At 44.6% G+C, this 18,879-nt stretch overlaps 1 protein-coding gene across 1 annotated transcript in view; it reads left to right on the top strand.

Annotated features, from left to right (window-relative positions):
- LOC147879588 (regulator of nonsense transcripts UPF2) overlaps positions 1-18,879 on the top strand; it is a 96,075-nt gene that overhangs the window by 10,279 nt on the left and 66,917 nt on the right. Inside the window, exons 3-8 of the mRNA XM_087371512.1 lie at positions 3,435-3,522; positions 14,948-15,150; positions 15,380-15,724; positions 15,865-15,969; positions 16,125-16,252; positions 17,150-17,326. Of these exons, the coding sequence (XP_087227638.1) occupies positions 3,435-3,522; positions 14,948-15,150; positions 15,380-15,724; positions 15,865-15,969; positions 16,125-16,252; positions 17,150-17,326 (1,046 nt within the window). The remainder of the gene's footprint in view (positions 1-3,434; positions 3,523-14,947; positions 15,151-15,379; positions 15,725-15,864; positions 15,970-16,124; positions 16,253-17,149; positions 17,327-18,879) is intronic.

The following is an 18,879-nucleotide window of genomic DNA, read 5'->3' as shown; positions in this document are numbered from 1 at the left end:
ACTGGATTACTGAGAGAGGACTGCAGAGGCCACCCACGACACGGAGGGTGCCTTGAGCACACTCGATTGAGGTTCGGCCTATCACCGCTTTCCTCAGAGGGGACCGCTCGAGACGAGGGGTCACTCTGAACATAGCTCAGCGGGTTCAGAGATAGAAGAGACCATGCCCCGCTTCGATGCCACAGTATGAGACAGCCAGACAGACTTAGATTTGAGACATTTTCACCGCTCATAGACGAGCCACCACAGTGCCCAGTTTCGGTTTCTGAGTTTCCAGTTCTCAGCTTGCTCCCAATAGCAGATAGCAAACATGATATGATATATTTTTTGTACTTGTTTTTGTTTTAGCCATTGAGCTCTTTTTCTCTTTGGTGTCACTTTGTCCCATAGGCCCGCGGGCCTTCTGTGGATGTTAATATTTCTTTCTTTCTTTGTGTATGGCTGCTCGGGATGTGTTGTTAAGGTCACGGCCTTGGTTTTACCTTCAAATCACGTGGCTTGCAGAAGGAATGAAGTGCATCTAAGTGTCGTTGGAGGCCCTCCGCTGAAGATGAAAGACCACATCGTTTGCATAAAGGAGGATCTGAATGAGGGAAGCTGGACAGAGAGAGAGCTTGGCCCCCCTAGTGTCCCAATGAAGGTCTCAAGCTCCTTGATGTATAATGGTCTTCTAACCATACCCTAGGTGTTGCAAGCGTTTGATATGATTAGCTCTTGGCACTGTGTCAAAAGCTTTACAAAAATCCACAAAGCAGCAATAAACCTGTTTCCGTGCTTTGGCCCCTCAATAACACCCATGAGAATAAGTATGCGACCTATAATCACATGATCGACCTGAAAGCTAGCCTGCTCCTCGGCCTTGAGTCCTTGAAGCTTTGCAAATTGTGTAACCTGTGCGCCAAGTACAGACTGGTGGAGAGGCAGGGAAGGGATTAGTGGTCGTCAAGGTGGAGGGACCCCTTGATCCTGTTGCTGGGTTGGCAAATGTGGGCTCTGTTCCCCTACCGCTGGCAGATTTGTCTGCACTTCGAAGGTCTCATCCTTCAGGGTGCGGGGGTGGTCTGCAGAGCCATACTTTGACTGCTTCCCCTGAGACTGGGGAGGTGCCTCTTGCTTTGCCCTCATATGCTCTCGGAGTTTGGCCCTTGTTCCAAGCCCCTCTTGGAGGCTCTACGCACTCCATCCGTTGACCTGGCCCTGCTCCTCTGGGCGAGCAACTCTCTGCTCCTGGTATGGTTGAGGGGATTCCTGCCCAGATGCCTCTTGCAATCCCTTGCCAAGTGTTGCCAAGTGTCCCATTTGCCTGCATTGTAAGCACCGGCCTTGCAACCTAGAGATGTCAATGCATTCTTTGAACTTGCCACCGTCCAGGGTGTCTAGGAAGATCTCCTTTGGAAGAGTCTTTGGACACTCAACAATCAACTTGAGTCGAGGGACTCCATCGTTTGCAACCACTATCATTGCCATCTGGGGTGGCGACTTCACCACTGTGCCGAAGGCTCCTCCAATGGAGTGAAGGATAGGCCTGTACTCCTTGGGGGCCTTGGAAATTGGAGTGTCACCGGGAAGCGAGGCATGTGGTGAGTCGAATCCATATTCTTAACAGTGAACCCGTGGTACCAAGGGATGAGGTAGACCAAATGGGGGGCCAGCAAGAGGGGGCTCCGTTCCACAAGTGATTGGGTAGTGTCGGGGGGCTTAAGTGGAGAAGGAAGATCCTTTTCCCATAGATAGTGACCGCCTATATATGGTCTCATCCAACGACAGGCTCGCTTGGATCTAATCACGTACTTGGCTCCTTGGCGTGAGGCAACTATCCTGCCTACCACTGCTCTCTCCTGAAGTGATTGAACTGCTTTCTTCACTTGGTGTTTGTCTTCTGGAGAGTGAAGAACCTTACTAGCTTGAGCAGTCGAGGGTGCTGTCATGTGAGCCCTCTGGCTGGACCAACGGTCACCACCAAGATTCGTTCTTCAGAAGAATAAACACAACCGCTGTGGTGCAAGATGGAAGGAGATAGGTTAAACGAAAAAGGAGGTGGCCAAAGAGGATTTGGGCCCTCTTGAAGGACCTCCAAAGGCTGGCGGAAGAGGCCAGCAAAAAGGAAGTTCTCAGCAATGGTACAGAGGAAAGGGCCCTCGGAACCTCTGCCAAAAGGACTTCCAAACAGAAAAACAGCTAGCCCAAGGGAGAAGGCTAGCTGTGGGCTGTTCCCAATGGCTGAAACAAGATCAAAGGACGGCACCAAAAAGAATGCCTTGAAAATTCCTCTTAAAGACCTCCAGAAGGACACTTACAAGCTGAAAGAAACCTTGGAAATAGGCCCTCTCGAGGCCGACGAGGCCTATGCAAAAAGCCCTCACCACCTATGGTAGCCTTGGAAAGGGCTGCTTGCCTCAGGTAAACCCGCCACAAGGGCAAGCGATCCTGCTGGATAGCTTCACCCTCTAGAGGCAGCCTGGGGGGACAGCGCACAGCTGTGCTAGGGAGCTTGCCACACCCAGGGGAAGCCTGGTCTTCAAACAGGCTGCCCAAAGACAGATGTGGACCAGGCAGCTGCTCACAGCTGTGCCAAAGGAGCCTGAGGGGGGCGCTGGTGGCTTCCAGCCGACTGACTAAGAACAGGGAGCCGCCAAAGTCCCGTGCGGCTCTGCGTGTGGACTGCAAATGCGCCAAGGAAGGGATGAGTCGCTGTGAGGCTGAGGGGAAGGAGTGTGAAGGTGAGATATAGGGGGACGGGTGGAGACGAGGGTACGGGAGGAGGAGAGGCGGTTGAAGCGAGGGGAGGGAAAGGGAGGAACAGCAGGGAGTAGGGAGAATCTCTTCTCAGCTGGAAGTGTTTTATTTCTTCTCAGGTGGAAGTGTTTTATTACTGTTTTTAGTTTTTAGTAGTAGCTGCTGCATTCTGGGGCAGCTATGACTGTACATTACTTTTCAAAGAGAGAGAGCTTTTTACAAAAAAACAAAGTATGTGTAGGCAAGAACATGAACTTCTATTAATAGGGCCAAAGTACATGATTTAGTTTGAAATCCATTGAAAACCCTCAAGGACATCAATCCAGAGATTGGAATGACATAAAGGCCCTGTGGCTGTGAGTGTGAAGAATAAACCATGGTTCCACTCTCTCACGAAGGCCGCTCTCTTTGCCACTGCTGTTTGTGAGGAACCCAGATCCTAATATTTGTATTGCTCTACATTTATCAGGTAGCCACTAAATTAGCAAGTGTAGCAAAATTTGGTGTCCAGGTTTGTTGACTGGCAATTCATTTTCATAACGGTGATTGATGGATTTGAAATATTTTGCACTCTGGATGAAACTGTTTTATCAAATTTTCTCACTGTACACTACTAATCCCTTTTTAGGCCGTATTTAAGAATGTCTATTTGAGGTAAATTATCTATTTTATAGAAGTTTAAACTGTCATATTTTCAGGAGGCCATGGCTCGCCAAGAAGAAGTAAAGAAGCTGGCAGAGGCAAAGCGTATGCTGCGCCAATCAAATCTGTCCCCGGAGAGACCAGGTAAGGTGGCTTGCCCGGAAAGTTAACAAGTGATGACATATCTGTATTGTAACACAGCAATGCATATCTCTTTTTTGTTTTATAAGTGGAACATTCTTGTTTTGGTGTTATTGAACACTGTATTTCTACCGTGTTGTCCACAGCAAAACCCCCTCCCATTTTTTAAACTTTTTCACTTGTAAATATAGATTTGGTACTGTTCAACCCTGGATCTTTGCTGTACTTTTTCCATGATTAGAGCCTGACCCTCTCTGGTTTTTTTCATGCTATGCACGATGCACTCTTGCCTTGAGCATTTCTCTTGGGGCTTTTTCATACTAATAGAAGTCTTTTTCATGGAAGACTAAATAAATACAGATTTGTATTGTTCATAATTTTAGAAAAATCTGGATGTGATTCATCATTCCTGTCATTATCATAGCACTTATGGAGCTCAAAATTCTCACTTTCAACAAGTTGAGGTATTGTTCTATGGCTGGTAGTTACTCTCGAGCTTTCCACAAATCTACTGTGTTTGTATGTACTTACTATACTGCTCATTTATGGTGATATTCAAGTGTCAATGGATGAGAAGTAATTGTGCTGCTTAGTTTGTCAGATTCAATGGTGCGGGGTAGAGATGTCACAATTTAGGATTGCTCAGAATAGGCCTGAGACTGTTCCAGGGAATTCAAGGAGCTAGTGCACAAATAATTCTCTCTCCTTTGCAGAAGGAAATAAATCTCACAACCAAGGGAGGGATCACCTCATTCAGGTTCACTCTAGGATCTGATGTGCAACTCCACATTCACACCACTTAAATTTTGTTTTCAATTCCCAAATGGCGTTTGGTTTATATTCACGTTAATTTTTCGTTGTTGTACATAAAAATAAAGCAGGCTTTCATTGCTAACCTCTGACAGCTGTTCAAGTCAAAGCGATATTTTGTAAATGTCACATCTTCTCAATATGTATTGACTGGCTGGGCAATACATTAAAACACTTAATTTTGTCATGGTATATCAGGGTTGATTGCAAAATATGTATGCAAAGATTTCCTTATTGTTCAGACTGATACTAGTTGTGAAAGGTCTAGCAATGGAATCCGATAGTAGTTGTGAAAGGTCTAGCATTTTAGAGTGGATCTAGCTTGAGAGACTGGGGCATTAGAATTTAGTTCCCACAAGTGCTATTAGAATTTAGTTCCCACAAGTGCTACTACACCACTGTGGGGAAAGGACCATACCTCATTGAAGTTCTTGTAAACGGGATCAAAGTCTTCGTACTGAGTCTGTCAGCACTCTGGAGGTGAAGGACAGACTCAGCCATGACGAAGGCTAGCACTAAAGGAGAAGGCTGATAAAAAAGTAATTCAAAATCTCTTCATTCAAGCTACAACTGCTTGTGAAGACTAAACGATTTCATTTTAGTCTGTCTCAGACGAGCATCTAAATCTAGCCGCCACATGGACGAAAACTTCAAAAGGTGAAATTTGCATGTCTGCTAATGCAGCACTGTTGCACAATTGTATTATATCCCAGGCTGCCTAAAAATACAAAAAATCATTTGACATGTAATCAACCCCCCCGTCAGTGCGGGGTGTTAGGAGCTTGTGCTCATGCTCATGCCCCAACAACTTTTAGAAAAATGTCTATAGTGTATGGACCTATGATATGCTAGAGATAATGACGATACAAGTCAAGGCGGCATACTAGATAGGTCTAGGTTACATGAGAAGAGGACAACTCCAACTTAGTTCTAGTTGAGTTGGATCCACTCTTTTTGGGGAGGGGACTCCACCATTGCGTGGGGGCTTCTATCAGAGGGGAAGCAACCCATCCCCATCACAGACACTTTGCATAACCCTTTCCAACTGGCCTTCCATCGCTCTTGATTTGAATCTGGTAGACCTGCGGACCCTTGTAGATCTTATAAGTGCTTCTTCATTAGCTGAGGGTTCATTTATAATCTGATCTTCTTTGATGGTTTCATCAAACCATTTCGGTACAGTCTTTGACTTGACTCAGGTTTGACCTCACGCATCTGATGAAGGTCCTTCAGCAATAGAGGGTTCACTCTTTCTTTCTACCACTTGCTCAGTGATAGGATAGAGCAACATATCTTTTTGTAAAGTATACTAAAGATGCTTTCAGCATGCTCTTGGTTTTCTTACCTAGAGTATGGGTGAGTATGTGAAGTGGAGTGCTGTCTTTCAATGTTGTCCTTTATAGAGTTCAATAAATTCAGTTGACTTATATTCTCCCCCTTTTTCTAATCTAAGAGCCTTAACATGTTTGCTAGTTGTTTCCTTTAAGTACTCAAGGGTCTCAGACGTCTCCTTAGGAACTACACCCATGTCTTCTGTAATTGGCCTTCGGTCACAAAGGGCAGTGTAACTGTCTCTACTATCTCACAAAACTGAAAATACTTGAAACATTGCCATTGTCCACAAAGAGAACTCAGAGCTTAAAACGTCACTGCATAGCATCATTGAATCATTTAAGACAAGGGAGGCTAGAATGTCCCTACTCAGAAGCATGAAGAGTGACACCTGTTGGCCCCAACACTTGGCGCCCCTTGCGGTACGTACTTAATTACTGGTTAGCTCCAAATACAACGATACTCCTTCAAGAGCTCACCCGTAGGTGCAACCCAGTACAATGCCAACCCGTGGCTGTGCTAGTGACCAACTCCCAGTGCTATTCTCTTGGTTCCTTTCAGAAATCATGCATAACACAAGTAGAACAACGTGACAGCATGCCAAGCAATGCATTCACACATATCCAAGCCATTACTGAGCCCAAGGCTAGCCACTGCATCCTCAAGAAGAGAGTATCACAACTAGTGCCCCAATCCTCTCCTGGGCCAACGGCAGGGCATCCAACCTTGCAGAAACTCAGTAAGAATGGCAATAGCATAGGGTAGGAAGAGAAGATGAGAATTCAGCAACAGAAAGAGCCTGTTTCAGCCCGGAACAGCTCCAGGAGTAGGTTGAATAGCAGACATCAAACTCTGGTAGGAGGGAGCTGCCTTTGAGTGACTTCTAGCACCAGAAAAGATCAGGAAAGAGAGGGTTCAGCAAGCTGAAACAGATCCGCCATGTTTTCGACCACCAGAATGGTGATTCCAGCCCACCAGCAACTCTGTTGCGCCTTGCACCAGGCAGGAGCAGGAAGAGAGGCGTCGAAGAATATGGCTTCAGAATCAAGAAAGGAAGACTTTTGTCGTGAAGAAAGTCGAGAAAAGCTTCAAAAGTGGCCCAGAATGGAGGCGTCCTGGTCTACGAAGCATGCCAAAAGCAGGAAACACCAAGGGGAGGAGAACTGTCGCGAAGAAAGCTTCAAAATCCACTTCAAGCAGCAAGAGAGGAGAAGCAAAAATCTGCCATCTTCAGAATGAGGCTGCCCTGGTAGGGGAGAAGACTCAAAACAGCAAGGAAGGGCTCCAGGGCCTTCCAGGGGTGACACCTAGGTGCCACAAGGCAAGCAGATAAGCCACACACAGACACATGTACAAAATGAGGTGTGGGATTTTAATGCCCCTAGGGGGTTAGATAGCACACCATGACCCTAATGCTTGGGAACCAATGATCCTAGTTTTGTAGGATCTCTTGGGGGTTAGTTTTTAAAGAATGACCCCACTAAACCAAATCAATGACCTTAGAAATTGAAACCACTCTAATAGCGCTAGGAGTTGCACTTATTGCACATGAAATCATAGGTACCTTTTGGAAATTAACTAGGGCCCCTAGCCTGGTACCGTAGGCTAAATTCAATGACAGTTAGTTTATATACTTCACCATCACCACCATGTCCTTGTGACATACCCCCCTCTTGAAACAACAAACTATCTTGTTTGCTGTCCCAAAATTACAGCAAATAGAAAAGGGTGTCACAATAGGCTTAAATAGTCCATAATCAGTAGTAGTACATCACATGAAGTACCAAAAATACAATGTACATATAGCAGGACTGCAGATCCATCCTTATGGTAGTGTATCAACCAACTGGAGTGTCATGATCACTCATCATAGAAGTCTCACGGCAAAAACATTGTTAGCATCAGTGCCTCAGGTGAAACCGCAGTGTCACCAAACGACCTCTAGATATCCTGTGAGCCTGTTTGCACTGTGGGTGTAGAGGTGCTACCCCCCCCGCGCCCATGAGCATCCGGTAATGGTCCAGACGTGTGCTCTGCTGAACCGGCATGAGTCGCTATCGCATTAGGCTCGAGACCAAATGCCTCAAGGTAGAGCTGTAAAACCTGTGGTGAATCTGCCAATTCACTCTCTTCCATCCAGATTGCATCATTCGCAGGATAATTCTTGCACTTCACTCGATAGCGTTTGGCACTCTACCATTAACTTTCTGATCCTTATGTGCCACAATCTGCTCAGGAATGAAGACCTCATCTTGCTCATCAACTTCAGGTTGCTCTTCAATTGGCATATCCTGTGGCACTTCTCCATGGAAAGGCTTTAACAAGCTAACATGGAAAGCATTGTGGATGGTCCACTGCTCAGGTAACTTCAACCTATAAGCTACCTCATTGATCTTCTCAAGAACTTGAAAGGGGCCGTAGTACCTCATATTCAGCTTGGTGTACAGCTTTACCTTCCCTTTCTTGTTCCTGAGGCGTGCCTTAAGAAAACACAGCGACACCCAATCACCTTCTGTGAAGACTAGGCTCCTGCGATGCTTATCTGCAGCTCTTTTCTGCTTGTCTTGGCTGCGTTGGAGGGCATACTTAACCTTTTCATAGGCTGCACACAAGTCCTCCATACTCATTTGCCACAAAAATCTTCTCCTTTGTATTCAAAATAGGAGGCACCTTTCTCGCTCCTTCCACTATTTCAAATGGTGCCTTACCCGTGGAAGAGTGCACTGTATTGTTATACGCATACTCAATCAGTGGCAAATATTGTTCCCACTTTGCTTTGTGCTCAGACACATAACAACGCAGCAAATGGCTGCGTTACACACAGCTTTCCATGCATCATCATAAATCCCTCCTTAAGTGTATAATGATCATGCCGATTGCCCTCCATAAGCTGATCATAAATACGTGCAAAAGCATCATCTGTAGCATACTGCTCCTTCATGGCATCAAGCGTATTGTGATAAGCAATGGTAACTGCAGATACCTGTGGTTTCTTGGACATAGCTTCCGTACGTGGCTGTCTTGAAAGTGCATCAGCCACTACATTTTTCTTTCCAGCCACATGCACAATCTGAAAATGAAAAATGGAAAGGAAGCTTGCCCATCTCATGTGCTTCTCTGACAACTTTCTGTGAGTGAGAAAGTATTGCAGCGATTGATGATCAGTTTGCACATAAAAATCAGCATCCAAAAGATAGTGCTTTCACACAGTAAGAGCATGAATTACAGCTACCAACTCTTGCTCGTATACATTCATGTTGTGCTCAGCATCTCGGAGCAGCCTGCTCTCTCATATGCAACCACTCTGCCTTCTTGCATAAGCACTCCACCAACACTATTGCCGCTTGCATCACATAGAAGAACAAAAGGCTTTCACAAATCTAGCAAAATGATGATAGGATCAGAGCATAGCTTTTCTTTCAGCTCATTGAATGCTGCAATTTCTTTCTTCCCCAACTGAAGGCATTGCCTTCTTCTGCAAAGCATGTAAGGGTGAAGCTATCTTAACAAAATAGTGAATGAAGTGCCTGTAGTATGAACACAAGCCAAGAAAACTACAGACTTCATGTAGGTTCTTCAATGGAGGCCAATTCTTGATTGCCTCTATCTTGGCAGGGTCCATCCTTCCTCCATCTTGTGAGATAATGTGTCCGAGGAAATGTATCTCTGGGATGAAGAACTCACTCTTCTTTGTGTTGACCGGCAAGTTGTGTTTCCTAAGTTCTGCAAATACAATTGCCAAGTGTTGCTTATGCTCCTCTTCATCTTTCGAGTGCACAATAATGCCATCAAAGAATGTACCCATATAGACTTTCTGTGCTCTCTGAAAATGTGATCCATTATGCAATTGAAGGTAGCAGGAGCATTAGTCAAACCAAATGGCATGACAAGAAACTCATAAAGAAAGTGGTCCTGAAGGCAGTCTTATGTACATCTTCGGGCCTGATTTGTATCTGATGGTAACCACTCTTCAAGTCAATGCGACTGAAGATGGCTGATCCCTCTAATCGATCCAAGATGTCATCAATGCGTGGAATAGGAAATCAATTCTTGATTGAGATCTTATTCAAAGCCCTGTAGTCAATACACATTCTCCAAGATTCATCCTTCTTCTGCACAAGGAGGACGGGAGAACAATATGGAGAAGAGCTTGGCTGAATCAGCCCCTTCTGTAATAATTCATTCACCTGACACATGATCTCCTTCTGTTGTGCCGCACTCACCGTGTACGGTGGTCGGTTAGGTGGAGCACTGCGAGGAATGATATCAATGGTATGATCTTCTAGCCTCTCAAGAACTCCTTTGGGAGTTTGTTTGAAAAACAATCTTGAAACTGAAATAAAAACTCAGTTTGCTGTTTTTCCAGCTTGGAAAAATTAGATTCATCTTCAAACGGTTCTTTTCCTTTGACAAAAATCAAATACGCTGAAAGATGCTTTTTCATTATAGAAGACATCACCGAAGCAGATACAACTGGGACTGATTCCCCTTTCAAGTTTACGTCAATGACTTGGGTTTTACCCCTATAAGTCAAGGTAAGCTTCTTATCATGAGTATCTATGATAGCATGCACACGGTACATCCCAGGCATCCCCAGTAAAACATCACACTCAGGTAAAGGGATCACATAGAAATCCTCATAGTCCACGTATCCCTGAATGTGAATTCGTAGCTTCCCTATGATAGGAGTGACAGGGGGTACTAAGCCATGTTGGCCTCACAAAGAGGACCAATCTCCTCTAGTCGAAGACCCAATTGAGCTGCAAGTTTAGGAGTTATAAAATTTGCTTTCGCTCTCGAGTCAAAGAAGTATAGACAATGATGATCCCGTAGCTTGTCCCATGTGTAACATGCAACGGTTATCTGATCGTGTAATCCTCTTGAAACCTTTAGCGAGGAATGAGCGTTGTTTACCATAGAGAGAGGAAGGAGATGAGAGTCGACAACTGATTGGGTCCCTATACCCACTGAGGGCCCCCTCCCGCAATCAGGGGAGAATTTACTTTATACTTGGACAACTGAGAAATACAAAGAACACTCTTCAAGAGAGCATGGAACACGCTTCTGAAGAGCTCACTGTGCACATGTATAGCAGACCCAAAGACCTGAGAGGCAATGCCGACCAATACCGAGGCCTTGATGCTGTCCACACTAACGATGTAGGACGCTTCTGCAAGGCAAGGAAGAGGCTTGTGCTGTCTAGCAGAATGCAGGGTTACTGTGTGAGTGAGAGAGTGAAAAGCTAGAAGTGATAGATCCTATGAGAGAACTGAGAGATGACGGAAGTATAAACCTCCGACTGTTGTGCTGCATGGTCACCTTCAGATCAGGCTGAACTGATGGCCAAGGGACTGAGGCTAGAGCAGGGCCAGATCTGAGGATCTTAGGGGCTGCACAGGAGGCTGAAGTGGAGCTGTAGGAGGACTGAAGGCAGGAGCAAACTGAATGAGAAAACAGGGCAGCCAAGGGGCCCTTTTATAGCGCTGGACTGAGACAACCCAGTCTGTAAACAGACAGACTCAGTCTGTTTTACAGACCGGCTGGCCTACAACCAGCCTATAAAAAGCCCTCCCTGGCTCATTTGCCAGGGGAGTTTTTGGGCAGCCTTCCCTGCTTACCTGTCCAGCCTTTGGGGACCCTAAAGGGACTCCTAACCTAGGCTAAGACCTAAACTATAAGATGGAAACACTTAACCTACTATTCTCCAGTGGGTACTAGTGAACAACAACTGACTACTGACTTGACCTAAGGCTGAGAGACTGACCTACGTAGCTTGTGCCTGACTGTCCCTGGACAAGGGCTCACAAAGGGGTCACAGCATACGACAAAATCTCCTATCTAGGAACTATAATGCACTTGTCGATGTAGCCAGTGTGTCACCTTGCACCCAAGTGCAGGGGTGCATGTGACATTCCCTCCTTCTTAACTTGGCGGTAGGTTCATTGCTTCCAAGTAGTCCGCCAATATCTGGGGAAACTCCTGGAAAAAATCTTCGTCCAACCACACTGCTTCATGGGTACCTCGATGACGGAACTTGGTGTAAAGCTCCTGGATCCTGCGTCTTGACCCATGCTTGAATTTATGAAGAAGGATCTGTTCTGGCTGCAAAACTTCGGCTTCATCAAGAACTTCAGGTTGTTGCTCTTCGGAAATCTCTGAAAGAGGAGGTCCAAAATATGGCTTCAACCAAGCCACATGGAACACGTCGTGCATAGTCCAACTGTCTGGTAGGCGTAACTTCATTGAGACATCGTTGATCTTTTGAATAATAGGGAACGGTCTGAAGTTGCGATTTGTTTCTCTCAGCCTTTACACGCTTCCCAACAATTGTACGGAATTACTAGCCCCCTTTTTCCTCCGTCCTGTGCTTGCAAGCTGTGCGAGAGGTTGATCTGGAGAATTACTACCAGGCTGTGAATCACTACCAGAAGGGCTGTGAGTATAGAGCTGCTGTATACCAGTCCCAGGCCATCGTTTTTCAGTTTCCAGCCCTAGACAGTTGTTATGCAGTGAATTCTGTTCCCAGCTCTAAGTTGAGTTTATTCTAAAGTCTGAATCGTGGTTAAAGGTTGAGTTCACGGTGTGGTTTTAAATTTCACCTTGTCTTAGTGTGAGAGGATAACAGGGTATGAGATGATTTCACAAGGGTAGCTCTTGATGATGGGATCACAGGGCCCATGTAATACAACTGGCAATGTGTATTGCCTTTCTTTGTGAAAGGAGAGGACCAACCAATCAATGAAACCAGAGTATAAAGATGTCGGAGGCTGTTTCTCGATGATGAAGCAAATACACAATGAATGTGTCTGTACAAACCCTCAATTCGAGGCACTTGTGGATCTCACGAAGCACAGAAAGTGCCTCCAAATGATGAGGCTTGGGAAAATAACCGATGGTGAGGCTAATGTGGCCTTATGACCACTCAAAACAGAGAGACTACCTTAAATGAACCAGATTAGGACATCAAATGATGAAATCTGTTTAGAAAAAGACTGAAACAGATTTTTGTCATGTTCTGTCAACTTGCCCTAGTCCCGACAGAAAAAATGGGATTCTGTCGATCAAATTATTTCCATCAGCCTTCTAGCTTCATTTTCTGATTTCTGATTGCTGATGCAGATGTGAGCTGCCGTTAAGCACCTGCAAATGACCTTTGAATGGCTCCTTTCGAAGCTTTAGGTGTCTTCTTTTATTCTCCCAATTAACATTGTGTCAGATTCTTGAGGCTCTTGCAGCTAATGCTGCCTCCCTTATTTTCTTCTCTCTTTTGCATTTTGCTGTAGACTTGCAAATAGGTGTTGTAGATTGATGTCTTGTTTGCATGTCAATGTCACGTGTACCACTTCAATTCGGTTTATTTGAAGATGGGAAGTGTTGTCACATTGTTTGTTGCGTCTCTGTAGAGGCGTCATTGCTGTTACCGTCCTTAATTCATTTTGCCCTTGCTGAGTGCTTAGGAACAATCTGCCGCTGCTTAATCAGCCGCTAAGCTTCTAGTCTTCTTGTTTTCCTCATGGGTTCACCCATGCTCCCGATTGTACGCTTCTTCTGAAGAAATTGTCGCTGAACTTCCAGGCTTCTGCAAACACTTTTTTGCAGATACTCAATGCCAGGATATCCCTTTGCTTGTCTGTTTGAGAGCAGGCCTTCCTTCTGTACAATACAGGTTTTCCACTCTCTTACGAAGGCTTATAGAGGAGCCTTGAGGGCAGGCTCAACTGTGTGTCTTCTTCTTGGAAGAAGACTGCCAAAGGGGTGTTTACGGGTCTTCCAAGGATGCAAACGGGAGGCCTGCTAGGTTGTAGACTTGTAGTGCCCTCCACACACAGGTAGGAAACATGTTTTGCTGCAAACTGAAATGCCAACATTGGGTAGAATGATAACGTACAACTGAAAATGCAGCAACTGAACCGCAAATGCACAATGAACCCAAAAAATAAAGCACACCAATTGAGGGGTGTGGAGGTGAGGAGGGTGAAGCTTCGTGAGAAGCAGCTTAGCCCCATCCTATATGGAACATCGACACAGTTTACCCAATCAGAATGCATCAAACACGTACACTAGATGCAATACTTGCTTCTAATTGGCTGCCCTAGAGTGAGTGAAATGGTGAGTGAATGTCTGTGTGACACATGGCAAGGCCGCAAGAGATAGATCAATAGAATGGTGTCATGAGGCAACCATCTCCTTCATCCATGATGTATGTAGGGGGCTTGCCACATCATGTGGCTTCTTAAAATTCTCTAATCCCTATCCATGACAACGTCATGGATGTCCTACCTAGCACGGTGCACCTAAGGTATACCTACCACTCTTTTTGACCTTTTATTTGTCCTAACCCAAAATTACGCTAAGGGTAATTTAGTGAACTAAGGCCATAGTTCATCACTTTTTCCAACACCATGGATACTTGGAACTACTGCATTCTCTTGAATGGACACACACTGGTTAAGATATACGGGTTTGTATTAGAGAGAGATTAGCACCTTCAGAGAGGCACTGGGGCAGTGGGCTTTGGGACAAGCCGGGTTTCGGAGACATCACTCTAATCTAGATCACAGCTTTATTGTACGGGCCGTCATCGAGGAGGCGAGATCAATATGTTAGAGGGTTTCGGAAGGCTTTTGTCATAGTTCCACAATCTCGTATGGTTAGGAGAACAGAGATGTAGATCCTAGGAGTCATGATCTGGGGGTTGATGAGTCTATAGGAGTCAATCAGATGGTCCTTGGATGGCTTGCCTGATTAGGTTGAGAGCAAGATCGAGTGAAGCAGTGATACCTCCTCTCGTTGACACTTTTTGGTCTCTACATTGATGAGCTCATGACCTTCGTTGATCGCCTTGGAGGTGAGGGGTCAATTCTTGCTGACCTAATGATTTATATGTGTTACCAAGCTGTAAATATTTCAAGTAAAGTACAAGGTTGACCATTTATTTGATCATAATTTAATCTGTCTTTAATTATGGTCAAAGAGTTCTTTTAAGTGGTCAATGCATTGACTTCAATCAAAGACACTTGACTTCGGTCAAGATGGCCTGAGATCCTTTCAGTGGCTATCTTCTTTTGTAATTGAATTAAGCTTTCTGTCTTCACCATAGTGACATGGAAAGGAAACCTACTTTTTTCCATTTTGATGTCCCAACCATATGCTGAATGAATGTGAAAGCTTGTTGCTTATACTTGAGAATTTTCTCTTTTCTTAGTATTGCTTGGGAAATTTTTTAAAGGCTGGAATGGTTTTTAGATGCTGAACAGATGTATTTACTCATTTTCCTCTTATGCAGATGCAACTTTTCTGAGAAGTCTTGATTCCAGCATCAAGCGCAATACGGCAGTGATAAAGAAACTAAAGCAACTCAATGAGGAGCAACGGGAGGGTCTGCTAGAAGAGTTGAGGGCAGTAAATTTAAGCAAATATGTCAGTGAAGCTGTTACTGCAATATGTGATGCTAAGCTGAAAAGCTCAGACATCAATGCTGCCGTTCAGGTTGCTCTATGGTTTCTTGTAGATTGAATTTTGAGTTTCATTTATTTTTTGGCATAATTGAAGAAGTCAATCTGAATTTTCAATGCACATTAAATTTCTTTAGCATAGAAATTTGAAGTACCCGTGGAGGATTATTGTATGTTTTCTTATTTCCGTACATAATGGTGTCAGTGTGGCATCTGAAAATATATGCTGTCTTTCTATTACACTGTCTATTTCTGTGCTTCAGGTCTGTTCTTTACTTCATCAGAGATACAAGGATTTCTCTCCAAACTTATTACAAGGGCTTCTGAAAATTTTCTTTCCTGGGAAGATGGTTGATGATACTGATGGAGATAGAAGTTATCGCGCTTTGAGAAAACGTAGTACATTGAGACTGCTCACAGAACTTTATTATTGTGGTGTCATTGAAGATGCGGGTGTATTTGTGAGCATTATCAGAGACCTTACAAATATTGAGCACCTTCGTGATCGCGATACTGTCCAGATGAATTTGTCTCTTCTCGTAAGCTTTGCACGCCAAGGAAGGGTTTTTATTGGGTTGCCTCTCTTAGGGCAAGACGTACAAGAGGAGGTACGTAGCGATTTTTTGCCAAGCTCTTGAAAGGATTGCTTCTCTGCATTTATGTTAGCCTCTGTATCTTCATCATTTGAAGGAGCGGGTGTCTGACATCAAAATTTAATATGGCTTTTGTACATTGGAGAATTTTGCAGCTTTATAAGGAACTGAGCATTACCACAGATCAGAAGAAGCTTCTGAGAAAATATTTTCAGCTGTATTATGATGCCGTAGCAGAACTCCTTCATTCTGAGCACTCAGTAATATCTCTGTACATTGAGTTCTGGTTAGAATTTGAAGTTGGGGTATTTTTAATACGAGAATTCATCCCAGTAATCGGGTTAATGTTATGAGGTTACACAAGTGTCCTTTGACAAGCCATCAACAAAATCTGATAGTTTTAGTGGCTGAACAGTGTCTTCGGCAGTTGGAACAAGAAAACATGCATATGTTAAATGCAAAGGGTGAGCTTAGTGAGGAAAATGCGCTTGCGTACGAGAAGTTGAGGAAATCCTATGAGCAACTGTTTCGAAGTGTCTCTTCGTAAGTTCTTCTTTCTTATTTTATGCTTGCAATCATATAATGCAAAATGCTGGATGGCCTGTATTTGAGCCTCTTGTGCATATGGATGTCTCTTTCTGTGAACCACTTGCACCCAATTGTAAGTATTTGTCAAAGTTGGATTTAATCTTTTGATTCTGCTAAGGTGTTGGGATTTTTTTACAAAAGCCAATATCAGGTTTTGGAGAGACACCTTGACCTGGATGTGATGATGATTACCTGTGAAAGTACTCTGTGACAAAGTAGATTTTCTACGCATGGAATATGCCTGACTGATTATATTTTACGGAAAGTGGCATGCATTCAGTATGATGTCTCCTACAATTCAATGCTCTGCTTTTCCATCCTGGGAGGTGGGGAATGGACAATTTCCGTGTAGGCTATGCAAGTGCAAGGCCTGTTGTTGTCTTTCCCTTGTATAAGAGTAAACTGCAGTGGTTACTTGCCTTGCTTGCAAGGGAAGACTTATGAGTATGGTCATGTTTCCCTCGATAGTGCTATTGGTGTTGTGCTAACTTAAAGAGTTACAGGTTATTGGGAGAAGTGACAATGTTTATGATTGTACTTACATGGAAGCCTGTCCTTGCATTGAAATGTGCTATGCATCAATATGTTCTTACAAATTTTATTGATTAAAAAAGCGGGGCCATACCTGAGCAACATCTCTGCTTGGAATATTAAACAGAAAAGGAGTGATTTGTCCTCCACAATTTGTGTTCAAGGTTACCTGCAAGTTTCGCTTATCTCTTAGGCATGTGATGCCTTCCAATTTTTGTATGTATGTTTAAGATTACCGTTTATCATATCTGCTTGTTCTTTGGTTTTATGGTATACTGCTTGGCTCTTTCCGAATATGGGCTAATAACGTATTGTTGTCAGTTTGGCAGAGGCTATGGACTTGAACCCTCCTGTGATGCCTGAAGATGGACACACAACTAGAGTGACTACAGCTGAAGACAATGCATCGCCATCGACTGGAAAGGATCCATCAATGCCTGAGCCCATCTGGGATGATGAGGACACAAGGTCTTTCTATGAAAGCTTGCCAGACCTCAGGTAAGAAAGACACGCAGAAACAATTTATTTCAAAGCTGCACTTTCACATTTTCAATAGGAGATGCAGATTCACAACAGAAACCCTATGGCTGCATTTAGTCAGATCTGCTCTTAGTGCCAACCTATGATTTAGCTGTATGTGCTAATATAACTGCGGACATATTAATCTGCCCTTAACCTTCACCTAGTTTTCAGTTCGGCTGACAAAGGATAGCCTGCTTGTGAGACTACTTTGACGGATGTCTCTAAATGGCTAAGCTACTGCTTCAAAGCCATGTTGCCTAGTGTCCATGAACTTTGGAGGGACTTATTAAAGGAGGCAGATGTCCCCTCGCATTCAACCTGGATTTTAAATGACTCTGTAGGAGTGATTCCCATTGTAAAATTTTTTAATTCCTCTCGAAGCATTCAGGAAAAAGAGTCTCCTATTCTCCTTCACCCTATGATTTTACTACGCTTTACATGAAGATAGAGCTGGGAGACCTGAAGTCTAGCTAGTGGCTGAAGTTTTCAAGCTGAGATTTGACAAAGATAGATGCAAAGTGCTAAAAGTTGAGAAAACAGCTTTGTGCTTTGACTTTTTGTGGCTAAAAAATAAAGATCATGACATCGGTTCTAAAAAGAAAGATACACAAAGGTAGTGAGTGTTGAAGATGTCTGCTCTTGGATAGATTTTCTTTTCGATAATCTTTTTTTTTTCCGAAAAAACAGTGCTAATTATATTACTTTGAGAACAAGATACAAAAAGTCAGCTTGTAGCTGACGGGCTGCGTACACAAATCGGACACAGCCCTAAAAGGTAACACAATAAGTCACTCTCTCACGTCGGGATGAGGCTAGTGTGAATGAACAGCCATCGGGGTGGTGAATAGCACCACCGAAGGCCCTGCGAGGTCTGCTCGAAGAAGAGGCCCTGAGTGTTCCAAGCCCGAAGGAAGCGTCTCCGCTTCTCTTGACCGGACCGGGAATCTCCCTGAATCTGGTCCCACTGGCCTCTGAGGGTATGAATAATCTCGCACCAAATATCAGTCATGACTTGGGCAGTCGATAAGGAGGTGCCACCGAGGATCTGCGCGCAACGCGAGGTCCAAATGTGCCACCCTGCTATGCTGCTGATAATCTCCCAAACTGGCTGCCTCTCCTGAACTCCTGTATCCGCCTCTGCTAGGTGCTGCGGGATACCCTCGACCAGCCCCCATGTACCCTGCGTGATAAGAAAAGTGGGGTCCTGCTGGCATGCCTCGAATAAGTGATGTAGACCAGGTGCGGTGCTGCACCAACAGAACGCGCCCCACGTGATCAAGCCTAGCTCTGGTGCTGCGCGAGTGAGAATCCCGAAAGTCCACCTCCACACTTCCTGGGCGCGAGTGCAGCTCCACAGGCAGTGCTTTGGTGACTCCTCAGCCACATGGCAGATCTGACAGCGTCCGTCCTGGCCTATCTGTCTCAACCAGCTCCCCACCGGAAGACCTTTGTGGGCGAGAAGCCACAGGAAGTAGGAGATCTTCCGCGGCCGCCAGCTCTCCCACAAGGCCTTCCAGAAGGCCTGCAAA

This window comes from Dipteris shenzhenensis, chromosome 33 (assembly GCF_047967505.1).
Source record: "Dipteris shenzhenensis isolate YYH24624 ecotype China chromosome 33, Dip_SZ_1.0, whole genome shotgun sequence".
In the NCBI taxonomy this organism is placed as follows: Eukaryota; Viridiplantae; Streptophyta; class Polypodiopsida; order Gleicheniales; family Dipteridaceae; genus Dipteris; species Dipteris shenzhenensis.
This window is presented reverse-complemented; position numbering and strand designations above follow the sequence as displayed.